Source organism: Chroicocephalus ridibundus, chromosome 2 (assembly GCF_963924245.1).
Source record: "Chroicocephalus ridibundus chromosome 2, bChrRid1.1, whole genome shotgun sequence".
Lineage (NCBI taxonomy): Eukaryota > Metazoa > Chordata > Aves > Charadriiformes > Laridae > Chroicocephalus > Chroicocephalus ridibundus.
This window is the reverse complement of record NC_086285.1, coordinates 74964144-74990478: the sequence shown is the minus strand read 5'-3', so window position 1 is coordinate 74990478 and position 26335 is coordinate 74964144. Positions and strand designations below refer to the sequence as shown.

The 26335-nt window shown below is 40.2% G+C and overlaps 1 protein-coding gene across 3 annotated transcripts in view; it reads right to left on the bottom strand.

Annotated features, from left to right (window-relative positions):
- The window catches only part of LOC134510710 (uncharacterized), a 164041-nt gene that overhangs the window by 94668 nt on the left and 43038 nt on the right, over positions 1-26335 (bottom strand). For all 3 annotated transcript variants that reach the window (XM_063323962.1, XM_063323961.1, XM_063323963.1), the window contains exons 7-10: positions 22639-22808; positions 8770-8837; positions 5671-5791; positions 3279-3518 (exon numbers count right to left, since the gene is read on the bottom strand). In XM_063323962.1, the coding sequence (XP_063180032.1) occupies positions 3279-3518; positions 5671-5791; positions 8770-8837; positions 22639-22808 (599 nt within the window). The remainder of the gene's footprint in view (positions 1-3278; positions 3519-5670; positions 5792-8769; positions 8838-22638; positions 22809-26335) is intronic.

The window sequence follows — 26335 nt, the reverse complement described above, 5'->3', positions numbered from 1 at the left end:
CTTTTTCTGAGCAAAATTAAACTTTTGCACACCGCAACTCATTTGTGCTCTCCAAGTCATCACTAAGCTGAAGAATGTCATCTGGACGTGCTAACATTGGCACGTGGATCCTATGGAGTAATAAGGCACTACTTTAAGTACACTGTGAATGAAAAATGTTTACTGACTACTTAGTAGGATCTTAGCCACCATGAGATGGCAATAAGGAAATTATATTAGTAAAATCCTTGGTCTAGTCTAAAGATGACACAGTTACATCTGTGCACAGGCTGCCAAGGACAATCTAATTGCAGTAACTGCCTTACTAGATGCATAGTAAACCTCTCATCTCCTTTCCTGTCCTCTCCTTACTCAACTTTCATTCCAGACCTGAGAAAAATCAGGCAGGGCAAGAGTATATTGAAAGTTTAGGAACAAAGCTTCTTTACCGCCAGAATTAACCTACTACATTTTTTGAATCTCAGCTTGAGTTCATGTTCAGTTTGTGTTATAACATAGGTGAAGTTTCAAAATAGCTCTTGCTTCACTTAAACCAGACAGCATTAACTCGTCTAAGTCTAAAGTTCCCATGCATGAACTAAATATACGAAAATGTCCTTGAAATGTTTGGTCTAAAACAAGTCCCCTTCAGATCTTGCTGTTAGTTGCAATTCCTAAAATTGTAAAGAGTCATTTGAAACAGCAATTGCTTTTTATCCCAATCCAAAACATTCACACGTGCTTTGTCCAGCATAATTTAAGGAAAAAAAAACAACTCGTGTGACTGTCTGGCCTTACTGAAAACCAAATAAAATTCAACTGGAGCTATTAGGAGCCACTGTCTAATACGTAGTCAGAGGCTATTGGGGGAGGTAGGTTGACAAACTAGAAAGGAGGACAGTGAAGGAGGGGAAAGAAGGGAAGCTGGCAAGCCGGAGCAAAGAACATTGATTAATGAACAAAAAACATTTTTGAAAGGTCGGGTGCGCAAGTCAGACTAGCCCTGAGGCAGATCTAACTTACATGACCAGCACTTTCTGTACGCAGCAGGTAACCCATGCTGACACCAACTTTGCCAGCATGACAGGGTTATTATTTTTGGAAGGATGTAGTGTTCTGGAACAATTTCTCTAATATATTAGTTAAAACTAAGCTTTCCTTCAATACCAAGCATGCATGTCTTCGTTTTCACCATGTTTACACTGAACTCCTATCATTTTTGTGGCCAATGAAAACAAAAGCTTATTCTTCATTTGTGAGCACTTGTATTTTCCCCACTGTAATATTTCCCAAGGCAGCAGTGCTGTATATAAGATTGTGTTCAAACCCAGATGCTCATCTGGAGCTCACCACTAAGACCTCACTACTTACGCTAAGTTTTGCAGTAGATGCCAGCCATCTGAAGCCTAACATTTGCCTCATCTCAGCATAGATCCTAAGGGTTTCTTTTAAAAAAATTCTTTAAGGTTATGGGCCAATACCAAGGTAGAAGAACAGAAACATAGGGTTGTTCAGAATACAACACCTACATCTTCAAAATGAGCTGGTGGAAGAGGTTCTCTAAAATAATGACATTAAGCTTTTACTGTTTGTTATACAGTAATGAAGACAGGGAATCATCAGAAGGTCATTTAGCCCGACTTCTCCTCCTGGTCCTGCATTTTAAGTGGACTTGCCTGAGACCCGCACCCTGGTTCACTAGACTAAAAATTAAGTTTGGTGAAGACACTAATTAAATGTCCTCTGTGAGACTCAAAGAGGACTTTAAATCAAACTCTGGAAAAATGGTAAAACTACCAAGCATTTCTCTCAGACCTTTGGATGAAGCATAAAAGCCACCTCCAAGCAGCTACTGAGGTGCCTGCACAAGCCCCTAGAAACTAACAGAAAGACAAGTTGTGGACCGTGCACGTATTCCTCACAAATCCATGTCAGGAGTTCCTTTGCACTGCGGAGCAGCCGGACAAAAGACGGGTAAATCTGAACTAGCTTTTGCTTAGTACTGAGAACAGAGACACGCAGTTTTGAACAGGGGATATTCCCCAGGTAGGAGCGAAAGCAGCAGGCAAGACCCAGGAGAAACACAATGAGGTAGGGCGTGCTGGAGTCGTTCAGTAGTACTGCTCATAGTCTTCTCCTCTGCATGAAGCCTGAGAAGGCAGCACTTGGGCTTCGAGGCAGTAAGCAGGATGCGTGCATCCTGCCTAGGGAGGAATCCCAGCTCAGCGATTTCTCGGACAGATACATGTATGTGCTATAACATCATGTGACAGGCACATTCACAATTTCCCTCTCTAAATGCATGATTCTTTCCATACCGACAGCTGTATTTACTGACACACTGTTCATTATCCATTACAGATGATAAACAATTAAAAAGCAGGATATGTGACATAGCAGCGCTTTATATATCACAAACCCAATAGCTGAAATGACCTGTCTGCAAGTAACTAAAAGCATCAGTGCCACACATAAAAGCTGATTTATCTGAAAGCTCTTTGGGATAGGGACTGTCTGTCTGTTCTGTATCTACACAACATTTCACGCGGCGGAAGGGACAGAGGAGGAAATCTACTGTTCAGGTCATACTGCAAAATAAGTAATTGAAAAAGTAAAAAACTCTCCTTTTCGTTCTACCAATGCCTCACAACACGCAAAAAAACTGCACTGAGAGAGATGGGTGTTGTTTTTCGAACCGTAAAGAAGCCTTCCTGTGCCAGAGAGTTTATCCGAGACCACTGTTTCAACCAGCACTAGGCATTAGCTACAACAGTGAGCAACTGACACACAACAATCCTGCCATGCACAGCATGCTTAGGCAGGAAAATATGTGTGCCTCAGTCGCAGAAGACAGAATAGAGCCTCAAGTGTTTGGGCTCCTTCCAAAATAATCCAAATGCTGCTTTTTTGGCAAATGGGGGTCAATGGAGCTAAAAACTCACAGAAGGATTTGGGCATTTATGTGTTTATATACACCCACTCGTTCATTTATTATTCTAAAGCTACTTTACAGAAATCAAATTACATAGCTGACAAGCTGCATAGATAAGAGAGAATAAAAGTAAAATTTAAAATTAGCTGACAACACTATGTGATGTAGTGTGTATTTGGCACTTTTAGAGTGAGTGATGAGGGTTAACCTAGGGGGAAAAAAATTGCACCCTCCTAAATTGCACCTTAAATTATTAAATAAATTATGAACATGATGGAATGCATTAAATATATAAGCCTGAAGGAGAAAGAGCGGATGTGTTTTAACTTTCAAAGCAAAGATAGCATATTTAAGAAGTGTTGCTTACAGTCTGGATACTTTGTCCGAAGTAGATTTCAGTGTTATAGAAGTTTCCATCGTGACTAACAGGCAGCGTTGTCCTGGCCTGAGGCTGCTCCTTCAGTTTGGGCCACTCCAGCAAACCACCACCTAAGCGGCTAAGAACAGAAATTTTGAGGGTGTAGTGGCCTTTAGGCACCTTATCTTTGACTCCCCTCAGGCATCTGATGTGAATTTCTATCTGCTGCGGTGTCTTGGAGCAGTCAACCTAGGGAGAAGGCTCTGAGTTACTGACCTGGGTTGAGCTAACTTTAACCGTACAATTAGCAAGAACAAATTTCTTCAAGAGAATAACTACCGAAAAGCAGACAACGTGCTTCTTGTTCAACCTGCAATTACCCATTGCTAGCCGAGGATCTGCAATTAGGGAGGTCAAAAGTCATAGAGATGACAGATAAAAAAAATAATACAAATACTCGTAATAAAACGTTCAGCATCCTTGGGGGGAAGGTGGAGCTGCTGAAGTATGACACCAGAAACCATTAGTCTGAAATAATAAGGCAGAATTAACTGGAAAACAACACCTTCCAAAATACAGCATGCTTTACAAGACAGGCACAATACGTGATGTGACGAGCAGGCTGCAGGCACAGAGTGAAAGACAGGGCAGGCCATGTTTTTATACTAATTATTAGCCTTGGCAAAGCTATTAGTGCTGTGTAATATGCAGACTATCCTTTCACCTTCTGATTATCATATAATCAGATTCTCTTAAAAATAGTAATCAAAGTGCAACACGTGTAGAGTTTAATAACAACTCCCTACAGGCACCTTTATTCCAAGTCCAGACAAAAGGAAACATCTGCTGCTTGCTGTTGACAAGATGTTGTCTGAGTTACAGAATGTTTAGTATGGAATAAATGCTGTGCTGCGTATTAGAAATGCCTTTCTGGTGCTTTCCTTGTATGCTCAGCTTATAGAGTGGAGGTTGGCAGAGGGGAACAGACACAGCAGTGCCATCCTTACAAGTCTTGCCTGAGTAAAAGCGTGGGGTCCATCCCACTACGCCAGCACATACTTTAGTGCTGCCCAAACGCAATATGCAGGGCCAGGCACATAACAGGGAGTCCCAGTTTGGCTCCAGTGGTGACTTTAATGGACAAAATTGCTTCCACAATAACTAATTATTTAGTGCTTCAAATCAGCAATCTTTTTTTTATTTTTTTTTTCCTTCTCCGAGGAATCAATTTCTTCCATTATTTTGAGAAAACACTAGTGCTAGGTCGTCTTCTTTCAATGCAATGGGATACAAGAATCCAGGCCGCACTTCAGAATCAAATGGCTACCTTGACTACTAGGTTTAGTAGTCTCACAGTTTAAGCCTACAGTAGCTAATAATCTCTTCTTTAATCCTGTCTTGGATTTATTTTGGAAGAGATAGCATATTTCCATATAGATAGAAAGCTTCTAGAATTAAATTAAGCAGTTAAATAAACAGTTGAATTTGTTAAACTTCTTTTGTTTCTCAACACAAACCATACTAATCACAACTAATCTGAATGACAATTATTTTCAGCTTAATTAGAAAATCTTAATTAACAATGAAGATTTAACCTTAATATTTTTGGTTTCTGAATCATATATAAAAAAATTAACATTATGTGAATAAATAAGACAATCTTTTTAAACCTCAAGGCAGGATTACTGATGCAGGCAGACTTCGTTATTAAACACATTCTAAATTAAACGCCTCTATGAATTTTATACTGAAATATATTGTGATAGTTTTGCATGCCAAATGTGACATTTTGTATTTTAGATTCATCTTCTGTAGTAATTTTGGAAATGTCATACAAACAAAGATTTTGTCATTTACCAATGGAATTACTATGCATGGCCGGTTAGCCATCTCTTTTCTGGCTCTTCTGGTTGTTTCAAGTCAGCAAGCCATAAAAAATCTTTATCTCTCTGAAACACAGCAATTTGGAAGATAATCGAATAGTGACTGGGGGGCAGAAACGCCAGTCTGAGGAATTATACCACAATCTCTCTTGCATTTACAACCTTCCTCAAAGCGAGTGTCAGTCGAGTAGGAAAAGGAGATAGAAGATTCATCATATTTCAAGCCTGTCTCATTTGCATGGTGGCAGAGCTGTCTCATCTCCTGCTGAAAGACTTTGCTTGGCCAGCGCTGACAAACTGTTTTGAAGAACTCTTGCCATGCCCAAATGATTCATCATTAATAGCTTTAGACATTCTCTTTAAGCATATGGTTACTTCTGCTGGAAAGGATATTTTGAAACCTGCTAAATTCTATCCTCTTAAACTATGAAAAAAAAAAAGGAATAATAATGCAATGCAATTGATCTAGTCATTTAGCAGTTCGCATGAGGGAAAAGAGCACTGATGGAGAACCTCACCTTCCCACAGGGTCCTGCTGCTCCATTTAATCCAGTATCCATACCTGCAAGGTTACCGAAGCTGGCTACCATTTCTTCTTCACATTCGTTCTCCTCTGCTTTCAGCAACTGACGTCCCACTCTGCAGCAGTTAGAAAGGGAAGAAGAACTGAAAAGAAATGAACTACAACGCAGATACAGAAAGCACTTGCCATTGGAAATGCATCGCTGTTTGATGTTTTCCTTGAATATATCATAAGCCTCGCAGGGCATCCAGGAGAAACAACAGTGTGCTAAGCACAGCAATGACTAGGCTTCAAAAAGCGGCACGTGAAAAATGCAGTCACAGCCCCAGTAACATGGCCAATATTTGTCAGTCTGTGCCACAGGTCAACTTAAGGAACCTAAAGTTTCACTGCCCGTGTATAACCAGCTGTGTTTGGTGTTGGGGCTCGAGTTCTAGGTTAAGAATATTATCTAGGTTAAGAATATTAAAGCAGTAAGCCATTGCCTCTATTGGCACTTTCAGGACCAATTGACAGCTTCAATAAACTGGTACAGGCTTTTGGAAACCATTGGTTCCTTGAGGATTGGGTTGCTTTAAACCACTGAAGAAATTCTTATTACATATCTAAATCTTACCTTTTAAAAAAAAAATCTTATAAATTTATATATAAATCTTCTATAATTTATAAGTCTTCTAAAAGATCTTATTTTATACAGATATATATGCCATATATACATACATGCACATACACAAATTCTCAGCTCTATGTGGACCATTAAACCTTCCTTGGCATTCATATGTTAACTTCTTGCATAGTTGAAGTAATTTTGGGGGTAATTATATTGACTCAAAGATTTTTTTTTAAAGAGAGGTCCCTGTAGCAATGCAGAACCCCAGCAAATAGCGTAAGAACAGCCCTACACTCGACACTGCCCTGCTCAGTGCACAGGATACACAAAAGGCATGGTACCCTATGGAGAAAACCTTGTTCTTAGAGCACAGCAGGAGCAAATGCAAAACTAAGTCACTTACAACAGACGCTATAAAGCTGTAGGCTTTGGCAATTCCATCCCATCTTTCAACAGACATGGAACCGTGAACAATTCCTCTGTCCTTACTCGGCACCAGTATCTAAATAGAAATGGCCCTAAGTAAAAACATTTGTAGGCAGTCTGCTGGCTTCAAAGCACTTCAGCTCTTGCTTCCACAGCCCGCTTTAAAAGGCTGAGGAGGGTTGGTCAGTCGCGCTGGCGATGCTCCAGCCACACTTGCAGGTGGAGCTGGGGCAGGTAGCAGAGCACAGAGAAAGACACGGCAGCTCTCAAAAGCCAGAGGCTGAGCAGGTTGTTCACGGCCGAGGGCCAGCCACGTGCCACCCTGGAGGTCAGGGGAGCTGCCTGCGGCGTAGTGAGAGGAGTCATATGGACCAAGAAGAAATCACTGTACCAGGTACAGTTGCAATTCAGGATTAGCTTGGGCATCTACAACACAGGCAATCAGAGGACAAGCTCTCTTAGGCTGCTAAGCCGTGTATTCATTTTTTAGCCATAAAAAAAATAATGCTAAAGTTTGGTATTCATTTAAAAAAAAAAAGGGGGGGGGGGCGGGGAATCAAACCCAACATTTCCCTGGACTGCATTTCTGAAGCATTCCTTAATTTTCTGACTTGCTTTTGGAAAATTCAATTCCAGTGTCTTCATTCCTTTTTCCTCCTTTGCATTTTAGACGATAATATGAGAAGCCTCCCCATTTGTTCATTTAACATGGCTCTTTATCAAGAAAACTATTTACAGGGACTCTGCTAATCAAGCTAAACATCCCAGTCTGCCTCCAAGTTCCTGGCACATTGCTACAAATCATTTTCTATTCAGATCTTGCCTGTTCCCTTTTTTTTTTTTTTTTTTTAAGAAACATATATACACACGTACAGCAGTAAAATTGCCACTGGTGCATAGTTAAGCTGTTTTCTAGATTCCTCTAACAGTAGAATCGCATCATGTGAATACCCAGACAACAGCTAAATCAGTTGGAAGGTCTGTGTAGACACTGGTCCCAAAGACATACATAGGAATTTTGCCCAGGTAAGGACCGATGAGAATTAAGGTCAAAATTTGAGTGCTAAGGACTGAATACAAGAAGCACGGGGTCAACCACCTGTGAGGTTTTATCCTTGAGCTGCAGTCAAGTCAACTTGGGTCCAGTTGTCCTAAATGGAAGTGACAGAAGATGCTTCTTGAGTGTGTCTAGCTAATTTGTAGAGCTGAAACATCTGAGAAGTTAACTTCTCTCCTTGAGAAGAATGGTCTGTTTGGAACTTTATACTTATTTAGTTTCTCATGATGGAAATTATTTCACTTAATTTGGTTAGAGCTGCACTGACACAGGGGTTCATTAGGACACCCATTTGCTTGCAATTCAATTTAAAATTAAATACACTTTGTTGTTGATTTTATTACTTTTAAACTACTGTATCTATTGCCTTTATTAGCTGCTAATACACAATTATGAAGGTAAACAGTTTTCATTACTGAACATCAAACATTTAAATAACTGCATTCGATCTCTTTTCGGGTTGCATTGTTTTTCTCCTTTCCCTCCTTTTGCTGGGTATTAGATTCAAGAGAATAATTTATTCAGTGAAGTTAGGCCTCTTTTGTGCTCACCAGCATGCTCATCAGCTGGTCACAGCAGAACATAGCTTCCTTGGCTGTATCCATGTGGATTATTTACTTCCTCCATTCATTTCTTTACAGGTAATTTGATGTATGTATTTAATCTGAAGGTCACCTATAGTTTGATCACAAAAACATTGCTCCAATTCATATTTCCTTCACTCTCTAACGGTAATTCAGAGGCAGGGATGAAAAGCACCATTTGGTCACCTTTTGAAGTGCACTGTGTGTAGCACTTAAAAAATTACAGCCCAAGCTGGGTATCTGAAAATGGAGGTATCCAAAACAGAGGCCTCTTTCAAAAGCACAGGCTAAATTTTTCTAGGCCTGAGGTCCTTTGTTTGGGAGAAGTTCCACTCATTAATATCTGTAAAGCACTGAAAGACCTTTGGAAGGAAAGCACATTAGATAGAAGTACAAAGTAGCCCTTATCTGACATACCTTTGAGAGAGTTCATGAATCTTGGCTCGCAACTTTTGTTTCTTGTGGTGAGAGACTTCCTTGTGGTGCTTTGAGTCCCACATGCCAAAAAGAAAAAAAAAAGGACAAAAAAAGAACAAAAAAACCCTACATTTTGTTTCTGAAGGTACAGAAAGAACGTGGAAATAAAAGCCATAAATGTGCAATTTTCCAAAGGTTTGCCTTAGGTCTTCTGGTTGAATGTTTTCAGAAGCAATTAGGAATTTCAGCCACTATTACTTTACTCCATTTTTTTTTTTCCGTAAATTTTTCCATATATTTTTCTATATGCTTTGTCCATTATTTCCAAGCAAAACTGAGCTCTAATCTTATTTTAAAAGCTTGATTGTTACAATGTATATTTGTTCATGCTAGTGTCCCACAGTCCTTATTTTTACTGTACCTAACACAGTCATGTATGTGCATACATATATATATATGCACATATCGGTGTGTTTGTACACACACAACAAAACATAACATGCAAACCAGTCATAGAATACCAGATACCCCACCACTTGTCCCCCTTTAAATCTGCTTGTATCACTACAGCTGTTTTTATATGTTTGGTAAGAGGGACTGGTATTTTTGGATGTTGCAACACACAGGAGGCTAACTTGCACGAGCAGTGCTCCCCCCACACAGTTCTGTGGCTCTCCAGCATGAAGCTGAAGGGCCTCAAATCATTTTACTCTTCCACAGCAAGCTGAAAAAGTCAGTCCATCTTCAAGAAGCCAGCATCCGTATATTTTTGGACTGTGTTCTCTGTGCAAAACCCAAAAACAACTACCCCGTTGAAGGTGGTAGACTCAGGAAAACAAGATACTTCTCCTTGACCCACACTGTTCAGAGCGCTGGCTGAATATTCAAGGGTATCTCTCATGCTTCCTGCTGGTGTCCCTGATATAATCATATGTGCGTGCAACACTAGTAATATACAAGGAGGCTTCCTACCGTATGCCATATACTGTCATCTAAACAGTGTAAAATTTTGTTTCCCTTCCACTCTCATCAAGCCTCAAAGCCAAAAAACATTTTGGTAGGGAAACAATGTAATAGCCGATGGAGAAAAATTCCCCATGAGAGGCTCCATATCTGTCCGTTGAAGTCTCTTCTTTCTTCCAAATCTCTAAATTTTTTCACAAATATCTGGCTGTTTTCGAGGAAGCTTAGGAGTCTCTGTTGAAGACTAAGGCACTGGAAAAATTATTTGCAAAGCATCCTGCTAATTTCCCAAATGAAAATTATCAGAGTATAAAAACAGACTACAAAAAACATATTACCAAAGCCTGCCTGAGTAGCTCTTAGCGTAACTTGTTTAAACCCTGTGAAATTAAAGCAAAGACAAAACGGTTGCCCTAAAATACAGTATGATTTGTCGGCAGTCCCAGCAGAGAGCCTCAGACGGATGCAATAAATCCTCCAAGCCCTGCTCGAGCACCACACATACACGATTACAAAGGTGACATGACCAAACTAGCTCAAAGCAAGCTCTCTGCGTGGCAGCTGTATCATTGGCAATGCTCCCTCCCCCACCGCTCCTTGGTTAGTGGGAACCAAGCCCTCCTGCTCCTGGACAGTATTGGGCTGAACACTACGAGTCCCTGGAGCAGAGATCGGGACTCATTTCTCTCCCGCCTCCACAGACGCTGGCACTGATTTTCTTTACCCAGCCCGGTGAATCACCACCGACGCTACTTCCCCAGGAAGGGCTGGGAGCTGGCTCCGGTCCCGGCTCTGCTCCATCAGAGCTGGCAGCTTTCTGGTTAGGGGTGATCAGACCCACCTCGTGCCACTTCCCGCAGACCAGTGGGCATTACAGCCATGAGGGAACGCATCAAGAGAAAAGGCGGTTTGCTCCTCCCCAGCTGCTCCACAGGGACACGGTCTTGCAGGCATAGGGGACCTCTCCCAGTAGCAGCAAGGACCAAGCAGTGACATTCATCACCCCAGCGAGGCAGAGGAGCCAGCCTGCCAAGGCTAGGGTGTTTCGGAGAGTGCCCAGCAATGGAGCTCAAAGTCCCTGAGAGGGTTTAATAACGAAAACTACTGACCAAAAGACATCGGGTGTTTCCAGAGTTTGGTGGCAGATAGGAAGGGGTTTAAAGTTGGGCTGAAGTGGTTTAAATTCAGAAAGCAGGAGGAAGGCTTGGTTCATAATTTGTCTCCTGGATCCAACTCTTGGTGATGCCTGGGATAGCGATTTTTCTGAGGCAGGCACTTAAGATTAAGAAATAACATGAAACAGAAAACTCACTTCATGTAAAATATCAAGTAGCCATAACATTACACCACCATTCAGACATTACCAGTCCAGGCTTACACTGAGCCAGAAGTAGAGAAATTTTTTTTAAAAAAATTGATTATATTACCAGACTCCCATAGCTATCCAATAGCATTGTTTATCTTCCTAATCTTAATTAAATAATGAATATTCAAAAGAAAATATGAATCGGTGTTCCCTGTATGAACTGCACTGCTTTCCATCTCTCTGCCTCTGAAGTGGCAATGGGAATATGATTTAAAACTATTTCTTCTGGATTCTAGTAAAATATTTGTCACAGTGTGTCATGATAATTTTTAAAAAGCTCTATCATCTACCTAATAAATTTGCTAAGTTTATTCAAATCTTATTGAACAGGAAAAGTGCAATGAGTCATGGTTAATATTTCTTTACCTACACTAAGAAATAAAATATATCAAAAATTCAATGCTTAGGGTCCTATTCAGAAAATCTCTATGAGTCTGTAATACATCTTCTACATGATTAAAAAAAATCAGGAAACTTGCTTTAAAATGAATTATTCACCACCTTGAATAAATTTCCATCTTTCCTATTTGCAAAACCCCAAAGTCAGTTATGTAAATTTTAACCTACACTAATTACCTCAGGGGTGCGCAAGCTAAAGGAAAGTAGATGCAGTAGAAAAAAAAAAATCCCAGACATTTCCATCACCAGGACGCAATTTAATAGAGGAAAAAATGTGTAAGTTTTCAAAAAGTGAGCAGCCCATGTTATTTTTTTTTTAAATGTGGAATAATCATTGCTGCAATATTCCTTGAATCAGAGATTTACTGGAATAAACCCAAGTGCTTTTTCTCAATGGCATATACCATCACACACATAGCTAAGCTCTTGTTTCTCATCATGACACTGGCATTGTCTAGACCGTAAAAACGACCCATTGTTGACAATGGGCGTTGCCAACAAGAAGGCATGAAATGTGGTTTAGCTTCAAGTTGATATAGACATTGAGGGCCTCTTCAGAAAAAAAAAAAAAAAGCCACTAAAAGCTGGGAACCACTGGATATCCTTCAGAGCTCGCCTGGGATGTACTGGGGAAAGCGAGGCAGTGTTTGAAGGCAGAAGCCTCAATCACAGCACTGCTTTGTCCTGTTTCCTATCACGATACCAGGACTGCTTTAGCTGTGAGCCAGCTCCTTCAGACCTCTTTCTCAGTTTCTTCATCAGCTATCTTCAGGTTTAATTACACAAATGGTCCATCTACTGATTTCAGAGAGCACGACCAAGACCAGTATTTGAAAAAGGTCTTTCAGCCTGGGCTCAGCCCAGAGGCACACAATGGTAGGTATTGTTTCTACTGCAGACAAAAACAAGAACCTGACTCAATACTATTAATCAGTGCTGACTTGCTATTTTCACTGTGAAATTATTTCACAAACTGTAGGACTTGATTCCTATAGTAATTTCCAATTTGGAAAAAAATTAAACAAACCCCGCCCAAACACATCCTTTCCTCTTAGTAGAAAGCCTACAGAATTCAGCAAAGCTTTGAAGCAAAGCAGATTTAGTTTTGTATCATTTAGCAAAAATGGTGTATTTAGGGAAAACATTTACCCTCCCCTTTTGGTCAGTCCTAGCACTGGTATTACGATCTTCTGGTGAGGTGCTCACCCCATTATGGTTTGAAAGAGACAGTTGAGCCTTGGCCCTGATGAAATTGTACTCCCTGAGAGGAGTGCTGTGGGGGTTCATCTTCCCACAAGTCCTCCTTATCAGGTCAGGGCACAGCAGAGGCAGTGTGGAGACGCCACCAGTGGGGTCTCCAGCAGCCTCCCACCACCCACAGGGATCCCACATGCAGAGGATCTCAGTGTTTCCCGTTCGTTCCACTCCTTGAGAAATCACATCGGTACATCACAGTGCAGGTAGTGCTGTCTTTCCAGCCGTAAACAGATGCCAAAATGAAAGCTTTTTGCTAGGATTTCCATCTCTGCATCTCAAAACGTTTTGCAGTGATGGAAATCCCATCCACTCAATTTTTCAAGACAGGAGAAGTCAGATGCCACTGAGAATTTTGCCTGAGCTCACTGAGCAAAGTGTCAGCAGGACTAGAAACAAAACCCACACCTCTAGTCCCCACCAGTGCCACCCAGCCCTCTTCCTTCACACTCTGGCTGCTGCGTGGAGGTTCACTCCCAGTGACTTTCAACATCTAGGGCACTGTATACCACAAAACAAGTGAGAAATGAAGAACCATTTGAGATGGGGAAAAAAAAAAAAAAGACAAAAAACCACCAAAAATATTGCAAGAAAAGTTAATATTCCTTTCTGGCAAAGTGAGATTTTGAGAGGCTTATCCTACCATTGTTAAATGGGATGAGTGCCCTTCATTGAAAGCAAAGACTCTAGAATAGCTGCTCTGAAAATTGCACTGCCCGTTGCCTGTTGGAATCTGGGTGATCTTGTCTTGGAGATACCCACAAACCAGGAGGTAAAGTTGTGTCAAAATCCTGGACACATGGTAGTATTATTCACGGTGCACTCTGCCAAAAATGTGCCACAATCTCTCAGACATGTTTTTAAAAGGGAAAGAGAAAAAGCAACAAAGCACACACCCCACACCCCCCCGTGACTTTCCTTCCAAATAGAAAATTAAACCAATTTACCGTTCATGAGCATAAAATTAAAAACTTAGACAACTGAGACATTTGTAACAGCTAGGAAAAAAAAAAGAATTCATACTCTCTTTTAAAATTGATACTGCAGAAAACAAAGTGAGATTTACTTTAGTCGTGCTACAGCCTTATTACACTGAGTAATACAGTAATACGGATACATTTAGTGACAACATTATAGACTGATCATTTTGATGAATTTGTGTAAAGCATTGCATTATTTCTAACAATGCAGTGAAGGCTGAGCTACCAGGTCAATATGGGAAGGCAGTGTCCTGCTGCCTAAGTGAATGCTTTCATAAGAAATATATATATTTAAGACACTAATTTTGAACAGTTATGGAAAGTGGATACAGCTGTAGATGTGATAAACAAGGACCTGAACTTCACCAAAACTCTGAGATGTTTTCATTCAGGATTTTGATCCAAGATAATAGTACTAACAAATTAAAAGAACTTGAATCACTTTGCTCAAGATGCACTGAGGAACCTCTGGAGGGATGTGTGTTGCAGAGCTACGCAGCTTCTGCAAATAAAGATTTTGCCTATCCAGCCTCAAAACAGAGGACTCACTTTTCTCATTTCTGCCTTGCTGTTCACAGAGAGATCACCTGTAGTTTCTTCAGAACCACCAGGTACTCCTTCAGATGCTTCTTATTTCACAGTTGAGAAGAGGTAGCTTCAAGGTCATCAAGCTTTGATGTCCTCATCAAAATCTACAGAGTGTTGTAAGTGTATGCAAGGCCATTTATCAAAGTGTCTGACAACCATAGCCGAGCACTGAAAATATACAACACTGAAATGGCGTTTGCCATTGATGAACAGACTTGAAGCAGAAATGTGCTAGCCTGTCAAAGCTCCACAAGTTCAGATGTCTCCAGATTAGCCTAGAAATCACCAGCTACTAAGAAGCATCAAGTAATTTTAGCCTAAATAGTAAGACACAATGGAAGATGCTAACAAGATACAACAGGAGATGGTAACCACATTTTATTAGGGGACACGTTCCCTTCAGTATAAACTCATGTAGCATGAGCAACGCTAGCGGAAACCAAGCGAACTATGCCAATCTGTGGATTTAAAATTAATAGTTTACATTAAAATAGAAAAAAAAAAAAAGAAAAAATGTTCTTAAGCTATGTAATGAACTTCAGGGTTTTACAATCTTTGCTGCTTTCTGGATACCGACAGCAAATCATGGCACGAACTGAAGAGAAACTGAAAGGAAATACCAATCGGAAATACTGAGAGGGTTTTTTGTGGTTTTCCCCCATTCTTCCTCAATTTAAAAACGTTTGTTAATTTCAGCACAGAATGTTTTTATTATCTCCATAGCCTTTTCAAAGTCCTTCATGAAACTTTACTCCTTTAATCCTCTTACTCTTCCCTAAAGCAGGTATCTAATTTTAGGTCTGTTTTGCAGATAGGGAAAACTGAGTCATAATGACTAATTTGCTTGTTACAGCCCCATAAAAACTGATGTTTAGGTCTGAGGTTACGGTCTACCCTGTCCTTCTGAGTCCCCATTCTTTTTTCTGACTGTCAATAAAGCATTGCCTCACAAATTTGTCTGCATAATTGTAATCTAAAAGCACAGGCTTTAACTTTATCCAATAACTTCCATTTGTACTGGCTTTCACATCATCTTCTGTTTCAAGTGTGCAGACATGCACTTGGGCACTTTATAATTAAAAGAGACATTCACTTACAATTAGTATATCAAAATTACAGAGAGGGAAACAATACTTTAAGTACAGTTTAGTATATGATTGCCTTAAATACAACAGTGGAAATGACAAGTTGCCACGCCTAATGATTTTTCTCTGGAGAGAACAGATCTCCTCCTGAAAGCCCACATCCTGTTCCATCTCTCTCCTGAAAGTTATGGGTGGAAATCGTTTCACATTTTCAGCTGAAACGTAAGCCCCTCCTTCTCTGATTTGAATGCTGACAAGAGCAATTGTATCGTAACATCATACTGTGCTGGCACATCTTTGAGTGAACGTATACACTTTAGTTTATGTTCTCATCGTAACCACCTCGTCCTGAAAGCCACATCTTGTCTAAGGGTCTAGCACTGTAGTAAGAGAAACCAACTGTGTTAACAGATTGCCCGCAGGTTGAGCAACAGCGATGATTTCCCACCTTTGTATTAAGCAAGTAAGCAAGCATGTAATGCAACTGGACTGTCTTTCCCAATATTTCTACACCTCGCAACTTATAGATGACCCAGTTATGTTCCACACTAACAAACTGGTGCGAACTCCAAAGCTCTTAAAAACTCAGATTACACATGGAAAGCCTGGAACTGCTCAAAGTGTATCAATATACCTGCTTTTAACTAGACAGCCTCCAGAGGCCCAGTCCTTCCCCACCAGAATTAGTCTGTTCTATGAAGTAGAGCTCAAAAGCACCATCCAGCACAGATTCCTCTCGACAAATTCAGCCCTACTGTAAGACCACAGAAGCAGAAAAGTTACAATATTTAGAGCAATTAATTTAATTTTAAGGAGCTTCCTGTCATAAAAGCAAATCGACAGAAGACTTAGCTACACCTGTGACTACAGTTTGGCTCTACATGTATTAAAAATACAGAGAAAACTGAAAACCTCCCTGGGGAAACAAAAACCTAAACATAATTCTGGAGAATACACGAGCAACTAAAAATATGTTTTCACTGTATTTATATTTGCAGGTTCACATGCCTATTTACCAGCAGTACTCACTCTTTACTTTACAATCCTTATATGAGTTCTGCTTCTTTTAACAGGTGGTCAGTATTTGATGAAGTCACTTCAGCAGGACTTGGCAAACACCGATTCTCTTTGAAGAATCTTTCCAATTGCCTCTGTTTATTGAACCATAGAAATAGACTTCCTTACTGGAATTTGTATTAGGATAATGAGCCAGAGAGCTGACCAGTCAGATTACTTTAAGCAGCAGCAAATGCAGTATCATCATTTACAGTAGCTGTAGGATTCATTGTTCCAGCTCAACAGAATATCAAGAATTGCTTTAGTTGTTTAATTACCCTTCTGATCTTAAAGAATGAAAGAACACAGTAAAAACTAAGTTAACTCCATTATCAGTGAAAAATATAAGAAATATAAAAGATTTTAATTCCTTTCATCTAAATATTTACTTAGCTTAAAAATCACATAACTTCTGAATAAGGCAATCAAAAGAGAATTACAATTAAAAAGAGCATCTATATTAATATTGTGGGCACTGTGACAGCACAGTGACAGGCTCTTTGCAAACACATAAAACATGTTTTCCGCAGTTCTGTTTATGTTGGCATTCATTTCCACGCTCCCCATTTCATCTGTCCCAATTCTTTTTAAAAAATAAATAAATAAATAAAGTGTGTATATCGGAATGTCCAGAAGCAATGGGGGAGAAACCTTAGAAATCTAGAGAGTTCCCAGGCTTCCCACTGAGGAAGCAGGAGCAAGCCTGATAGAATAGAGATCTTCAGAAATCTCAGGTTGTCAGCCTGTGAGGTAGAGAAGTCCCCTAGGTACACATACTGAGATCTTGGTCCAGCTTTGGGCCTGCTGGGTGACTGCTGACACATATCTGAGAGCCATGTATACTCACTACACAGGACATCAGAAGTCCAAGGGCCAGAAGTCCAACACCCCAGGCTTTGGGAATTTTCCCTTGTGTTTTTTCCCCCCTCAAACATAGGTTTCAGTGAAGTGTTTTTTTCATCAGTCCAGGAGCAGTCTACCTGGAAGGGCTGTAATGAATTCAATGAACTTGGCCTAATGACAAACATCAAAAGGAAATTAGGTGCTAAGCACTTCTGACAGGAGTCGATTTCTATCTGTGCCCTTGTTCTTCCTCTGTAAAATGGAGATACCCATAATTCCTACGGTAGCACAAAAATTAAATGTAAATCATTATACTAACAGACTACAGAGATGCTTTGACACCCAAATAATAAGTGTAGCATTTAACTTAACTAAATTGAAGTCACCCACTTTTACAACATGCTAAAGTCCTGCAGAGAAGGACTTGGGGGTACTGGTGGATGAAAAGCTGGATGTGACCCGGCAACGTGCGCTTGCGGCCCAGAAAGCCAACCGTATCCTGGGCTGCATCAGAAGAAGCGTAACCAGCAGGTTGAGGGAGGTGATTCTTCCCCTCTACTCTGCTCTGGTGAGACCCTACCTGGAGTACTGCATCCAGCTCTGGAGTCCCCAGAACAGGAAAGACATGGACCTGTTGGAGCGGGTCCAGAAGGCTGCCACAAAAATGATCAGAGGGAGGTCTTTCAGTACTTAAAGGGGGCTTATAAGAAAGATGGAGAACCACTTTTTAGCAGGGCTTGTTGCAATAGGACAAGGGGTAATGGTTTTAAACTAAAAGAGGGTAGATTTAGACTAGATAGAAGGAAGACATTTTTTATAATGACAGTGGTGAAACACTGGAACAGGCTTCCCAGAAAGGTGGTAGATGCGCCATCCCTGGAAACATTCAAGACCAGGCTGGACAGGGCTCTGAGCAACCTGATCTAGTTGAAGATGTCCCTGCTCATTTGAGGGGGGTTGGACTAGATGACCTTTAAAGGTCCCTTCCAACCCAAACTATTCTGTGATTCTATGAACATTGCCAGCTTTTGTATTCTTGACCTGCAATTCTCAGTAAAACAAAAAAATTACTCATTCGAACATCACAGTCATTTAAAACTTTGGCAAATGTCAAAAAGGAGTAGCCAGGTTTCAGGTAAGGAAACGTCACCTTCAATTCTGCATTGCTTTTAGGTACACAATATTCACACAGGTATCATATTCATGAAGAAGCATCACACAGGGTAGTACAATGCTTAGTAGGCTATGACTTTGACAAGGGGAGCTCTGCAGATATCATCAGGATATAAATGATAGTATTATCCAATGGAGTAAAACATGCTAGCAAATGTGCATTGGTGTTTTATGCGACCGAGGCCTGATCCCCCTGATTAAATTGCTGGTTGGAGGGTAGATTTGTCATTGTCTTACATAGTACCAAATTTTACCCACGCATTATCTACCATTAACCAAAGAAAAACTGATCAATCCATCATCATATAAATTGATCTCTCTGTGACTTGGCAAGATGTTAGAGCAGTGATGACATTGACCCTGTAAGAATATTAGGTCTAATGCCAAGAGGCATTAACCTTTGTTTAACCAAAAGGTGAATCTATTGATGAAAGGCAACATTTTATTACTATCCACCTGCAACAAATAGCTCCTTTCTTAGTACTGTAACTCAGCTGCTGGTACTGAAGAGCAAAACTTGCACTTTACTTTCCGAGGCTCTTGAGTAATTCACGTTGAGGTCATGGGTCAAAACTGATTATTATAGCTGTAATGACCAAGTACTGCAAGGTGTTATGCCCAGCATAGAGGGCTAAATGTAGTGTCTGAATCCTGTAGAGGGAGATGGAGGTCGTGAACAAATTGTGTTCAGTTAAGAATACCAACAAAGCTGCAAAAAGAGGATGGCCAAGCAGGAGAGATGTTCTTGACTTCTGGGGCAGTATTGATCCTTCCAATTGCCTCTCTATTAATTTTTTCTGAGAGAACCCACATAAAACTGACCATTCACTTCTATTGTCTCAGTTCAGAAACGTCTGAAAATCCTAGAGCTGGTTTGTTTCCATGGCATTTGAATTAATGACTGGCAAGATTATGTTGCCAAAGGCCCATCAAGTACAATTCTCACCCCAGTCACCAGTGTTTGCTACACCCTCAGCAGTCTCTCATGTTTTGAGAGCATCTTGCCTTTAATCAAACACGTTAAGCGAGCATTACGTCAGGTCTGTCTTTGCATACTTCTCTGCTCTGTAAGATCAAGTTCTGCCCTTAAGCACGCGTCCCTGCATTGTCTCATGACAGATGTTTTTTTTGCCATGTTCTTCATACCCAGCCTTGGTTGTACCTGCTCAGCTTCCACCACAACACAGTCCCAAAGTTATGATTTTCTCTCAACAGAGTTTATTTGTCTTTATTAAAAACAAATATCATTGGGGCTTTTGAAATCTGTAGGACTACATGGTAGGCTGAAGGAAACAGTACTGTTTTCCAAATTTAATATTCTTTAATGTGTTTGTTAACAGAACACTGACATCTGCTTAATGCCTTTTTTACAAGAATCTCTCAGATCTTTCCTTATGTATGTCTTACCAACCTCAACTATCAGCTTTTACATTTACAAAACAGAACATGAAGTAAGGAATGACTTGGCCTAAAGTTCCAGAGCCAAAATCTTACATAAACCTTTATTGTTATTATTATTATTATTTTGGAAAATGCATCTTCTCTTTCAAAAACTTTTAATCATGGTGATCTCATGTACTGAGCTGCTGTTCAAACAAAAGCCACCCATTTATTGTAAAGCTACAAAGCAGAGAAGAAAAGCAATGAACTAAGGGATAGATAGTTAATACATAGCTGTCCTCTTCGTGCCAACACTGCCAGCAAAGCAGCATTCTCTCTCATTGGAGAGAATTTTTGGCAGCCTAATAAGAAACAGCAGCAACTCAAGTGTGTTCCTGAACCTCACTTATAAAACTAGTCTCATGTACTGTAAACTCTTACTTGCTTTTTTTAACCCTTGGGCTCCCATGTTTTGTTTTCATTTTTTCAAAGCAAAGGAATGTGAGAGAGATGTCTATTAGACTCCTTCACTCAGCCCGAGGGTTAATTACTCAGTTTGGTAGACATTTGAAAATATTATGTTACCTCTAACGGCAAAATTGATAGAAGCTTGTTTCAGGCTCACTTTATGTCATTATGGCAGATTAAATTAAGTAATCATAAATTATGCTGGCTAAAGTACATTTGCTGCTCACTAAACCTGCAGCAGGAAGGGAAAGGGTTTTTTTTCTGAATAAGAAGTAAAAGCCACACGGCAAACTAAAGACTTTTTCAAACCAAGAAACACACATTCAAGCAACAAAAGCTGGAAGCATCACAAAGATGGCAGCAACAGATTCTGAAGACCATGGCGGCAGTCTAACACTGAACCTGTAGGTGCTTCGGAAAGGCATCAACACTGCAGAGTTGCAGGGTTATATCCACAGATCAAAGAGTAAAGATGGTCCATTAAAGAAGGTCAAGTAAAGAAGAATGTGCATGCACACATTATTATTAGATGTCTTTGAATACCAATATGCCGTAAGAGGTGCATGTTTACAGACTCTACTTCCAACGTCACATTCCATTTTCTGTTCAAAGGGGCTGAATGCACCATTTCTGTCTGGTTTCAAGGAAGGGATGGACGTATACATCACTGATCCAGAAGACAATATAGAATTTACAGTGACCCTCCTGTTACCCTCTTGCAGGATGCAGGTGTGACAGCTGATACCAGCATGACTGAACTCCTAAACAGGGCATGGACAACTGAAGTTAGAGATGCGTGGGAGGAATGGACAGAAAACACAGGCATTCAAGACCTCTTCTGTGCAGTATAAAGTGTTGAGTCCCTATCTGTAAACTCATGGTAGAGCAGCTCAATCAATAACATTAAATGAGGATTTTCTTTCTTTTGGAAGAAAATAAGGAAGAAAAGTAGTGTTATATTGTATTACATGTGTATTTATATATGCAGTTGTCACTTAAAAAGCAGAACATTGTTTTGGGATGACCAGATATCTCACCCCTGTCTAGGAAATAAACTTTGCTGAATACCTTCAAAAAGAGTCCAAGTAAGATGATCAGCCTCCCAGTGACCCTGTTTAGAGGGAGGGTAAACAAAGTACTGACAAATCTATTGTGTTCCTTCAGGCATCAAAGAGTCTCATGAAGCTTTGGGAGCACCCAAATAGCCCAAACTTAGTTAAAGTATGAACTCTCAACACAAAGTCTTTGGGAAAGGTGCAGCACTCTGGTCACCCATTCCCAGGTTCCTACTCCAACAGTCCCATGAGGCAGGCAATGCTCTTAGCACCATCTGAGTGTTTTTCCCTCAGGTTTCCCTCCCATTTCATGTTCTTTGAGCAATATTCCCCCAACCACCTTCTATGCATGATGCATACAGCTCCAAAAAAAGTCAGACGGAATGAAATACAGCTAAGCAAGGATTTAGAGGAAAGCAGCAAGGAAGGGATTGTGTCCCTCACAAATACGCAGAAGGCAATGATGAGGTTTAGTCCTGCAGTGAAAAAATTCTAAAAACTTCCTCTGAAAATAAAAGAAATCTTAGATCATTATCAGTCACTGGGTAACCTATTTTAAGCCCATCAGAGCCAGTGCGCTGTTCTCATGTTGCTAATTAAAAATGATAGATTCATCAATTAATCTCTCTTCCTGTCCCCTAGTCTTAGTATGAGATTTTTCAAAGGGACAAATGGTAGTTAGGTGCCCACAAGTATCATTTCAGCCCTGAAAACTCATGCCTTTGTCAACATGAACCCAACCCTGTCTCTTTACACTGCAAAATGTAAAAAGAAAACCATAGGAAGCTTTGCCATCCTGAAAAACACAACAGATTCATAATTTGAGAATAATCTTATCCTCTCTACAGTGAGTATCACTACACAAATCCTTCCTGGACTCCAATCTGAACTTGCTTGTTGATAGATGAATAAGCCTCTGTTAAATTTGGCAGAGAGAGATGTCCTAAGCTTAGGCTCTTGATTGAAACTCAATTGCAATACTTACTACGGAGCAGTCAGAGACACTCCACTATTTAGGAAAGAAGCAAGGAAGGCAATCTATTTTTATTCACATTGAAATGGAGACAAAGATAAAGGTCCTGCTGTTAGCTTAGCAAAGTGCCAGTCTCATAAAGCAAGCCAACGAAATGGGTTATCTTTTCCCCTTTCAATATATGTATTGCCGGGCAGTGAAATAGAATTGGGGTGTACAAGGTTAACAAGCCAGCATCATGTTATGAAGCAAGCGATAAAATTGTCTTATAGTTCTTAACTCTGACCTGTTCCAGTGAAAAGCTGCCAAGCAGAATTATGTCATCCTGAACATCTCTCTCAAACTGTTCGATATATGAAGGAATCACTTCATCTTCAAGCTCCCTGTGAAGGTCACGTGCCTTACTGGAGCTGACAGGCATCACGGAGTCCGGAAAATCTTCACTGGCTACACGGGCTGCTTGAAACAAAAGTGGCAGATTATCTCTTAGCAAAAGGGAGTTGATTTCCTGGTTAGTACTTTCTCAGTTAACGTGTTTGGCCCACCAACATTTTAAGACAACAATTCACATCATAAAATGAATAGTAATGAATAACAGCAGTAGAACAACTGCCAGGTTCCAAATGCCATTATCAGGAAAACTCTCTTCAAGAGCAACACCTGCATACAGGGACAAATTCAGCAGGTGCAGCTTGTTCCTTAAATAATTTTTAAAAGGGGTGCTCTGCATTTCCACCATAACTTTGCTCCCCTGTAAATCTTAAAGGAATTGAGATTTGGAACAACTTTGGCTTTCACTCCTGAGGAAGAGGAGGAATAACTGCAATTGAAAGGGTGTTTTAGGTGGAGCCACTCCAAGCATTTCATCTTCCTCCCGCTCGCCCTGGAGGATCACATTCCTCCCCCAGGTGTGTGTGCACAACTCCTGCCTAATTAACTGGGTCCAGCTCTGCTCTCACCCACATCTTTCCCCTGATTTCACTGCAGTGAGATATGCAGAAACAAAGAGTACATGCTGCATATAAATAAAAATAAATCCCATTCATGAAATCAAACTTAAAGAGAAGCTGTGTCGTTTTTTCAGTCTAATTCATCATGCTATGTAAAAAAATATGTCTTTTCATTGTTATCTGCTACAGTACTAATACTAGTTTGTGTCACAAATAATAAAGACGACTATTTTTACTCATTTCTCCACATTAGGGTCACTAAGAAATCACAGATATCAGGTTGTCCACATCTGACTTTATCTTTCTTGCTTCATATTTCTGTGTGTAAGTGCATGTTTTTGTAGTTCTCTGTGCCTTTCTCTGCAAGAAAATGCCATATCTAGTTATTTGTTTTTCTCTTTGTCCATCCTAAGACATGAAAGCAGTTAGAAGATATTTTTTTTTCTCACTCCCCTTTGAAGTCTGTCATTCGCTAATGAAGACCAGGAAAGGAAAGATAAAACTAAGGCTATTAAATATTTCAGTTTTGCTCACTACTCGTTGTTTAATGACTTTAATTGTTGAGCCTCCCGAGTACTTAAATCGCCTCGGTGCCACCAACACACAGGAAATAGGGTGGTTTTTTTATTTAATTACAACAGGATATAATTCAAAATCACGTTGGGGGAAGTGTGCAGTAGATATAAACAACCCAAACAATTTACCTTAGGGTAGACAATCTCTTCACGTAGCATCTTACAAGCCTAATGAAAAGTGATTTGACCTACAACTATTAACTGCAAAAACAAAACAATATTTGCATTTAAATTTATTGTAACATTAAGGGTTTGGCTAGGAGAGAGAAAATCCAGGAAGCGCTGGAAAAGGAAACATTGCCAACAGCAGAAGACGCAGCTTGTTCCTCTCGATGCCGTGTTGTACACAACGGGCCATATGCTCAGCTGGTATAAATCAGCTGCTTTACTGCTTTCACAGGAGCAGAGCAAGCTTACGTTCTGGGAAGACTGTACATTCCTATCTCAGGATACACTGGGTGTAGAGAGACAGCCCTTATATATCGAAAAAGGAATAAAAACATTCCTGTCACAAAAATGACCATGCAGTGATTCATCAAAACATCCTTTCTCTTTTTTGTGCTTATTAGTTTTGTGAGGAATCGCATCGAATGAACTCAGTTTGGTGGAAGACACTGAACTTATTAACACACAGTTTTTGGGAAAAGAGCAAAATAAGAGAGAAAACATTTTCGCCTTTTCGGGGGAAATAACTGCTACAAATACAGAGATAAATTACATTTCAGATTTGAAAAATATTTGATGAAAAGATACATATGTTCATTTAAGCACATTTGGAAAAACTGTTCATTTGCCTAAGCTGGAGACAGGGAGAGAGGAGGGTTGTTCAGCTGGTTTATTCCTTCTACGCTGGCTTTGCAAAGAGACCTCTGAAACTCGGTCACCATCAGGTTGCTCCTTGTCTGAACTGACCCACAGGTTAGAGGCTTGAGCTGCTGCCCTGCAGCAACGCTTGACCAAAACAAAGCCTCCACCTCCTTGCTGAACTTGAGTAGCCACGGTGTTAAAAATCTTACTGCTTCATACACACGTGACGAAGTGGCTGAAAATTTATGAGGAAATTCATTGATAGATTGATAAACTAATTAAAAACTGGCTGCTTCAAGTTGTTAGCATCTGCGTCAAACTTTTCATTGCCTTGGCTGTACTTAACCCTGCAAGTCATGCTTGCCACGTAGTTTAAATCACTTCTCCTTAGTACAGGTTGTATTTGTAGACGCTGTGGTGTAATTAAAAAAATCTCTCCAGTATTAGCTTGGCTGCTTGTAACTTCATTTGCTCCTGCATTTGTCCATCAGATTGCAGTGATTTATATACTTAGATGAGAATTTAAAGGGTAGGTTCACCAGCAGACTACACCTCAGCATGGGTTTGAATGTATAAAGCAGCTATAAACTCCACATGGTAAATGCATTTTGGCTGCCTGGTTCTAGAAGACTCTGTGTATAATTATAGCTAAAATAGTACATCACCAAAGGCTCATGCATCAGTTTCAAACAACTATCATGCTGCAAGACACTGCCTCCTCAATTTTTCAGTTGTTACCAAAGAACAGAAAACAATTATTTTTTTTTGCTATTCACCTAGTACCATTTTAGATGTGCACGGATCACGGTCTTGCATCGTTTGAGAGATTTTATCCCTAGGTGAAAAAATATACAGTCTACCTCTTTCTCTAAAAAAACAAACCACTAATGTTGCCTTTTAAGCTGCCTTATAACATGAACTAACACGTACCACAAGAGTCACCAACAGGTTACTCAGCGACAAAATGCTTTAAATATACAATTATATGAATTCTGAGCCATGTTCTCTCCTTTCCTTTGGGGATCATCTATTAATTAGGACTGTATGACTACGTGATTTTTCAGCTCAGTGGTCAAATGAAGGAAAGAAGCAGTTCTGTAAGAATGGAACCAAATGAATCCTAGTTTTCTATGGATTTTCTGCAGTCTAATAAGGGTCAAACTCCCATATTAGCTTTTCCCTCAGTGGAGACATTAATAATGCTTGTCTGCTCTGCTCAGCTGCCCACTTCCATAAAACTGGTGGGGAAGTCAGACCTGTGAGACTTGCTTTCTCTTAAAAAAAAAGGGTTTGGAAGTGAACAACAGGTTCAAAAACTGAGAGGGGGAAACACAGACAAGCAGAAATAAATACAGCCCAATATACACATCCAGAGGCGGAGACTGCACAAGCCTCGCTTCCTCAGGAAAATCTTGCTCTTTGCTGGATTTTATTCAACCAAGCCAAGAAAGGTAAAAAATTCAGCTAGGACAAGGCACGACATTCACCCACAGGACTAGATCTGAGACCCATTATGGCACTTTTAAGAAATAAAAGCACTGAAGCACCGCTCAAGACACAAGACAGCAGCAGGCTGGACTTCAGTATCTGCACCGCTTGTTGCCTTCATGCCTACATGGGGGGCTCTGACGTGCTCCTGGAGTGCAAGACA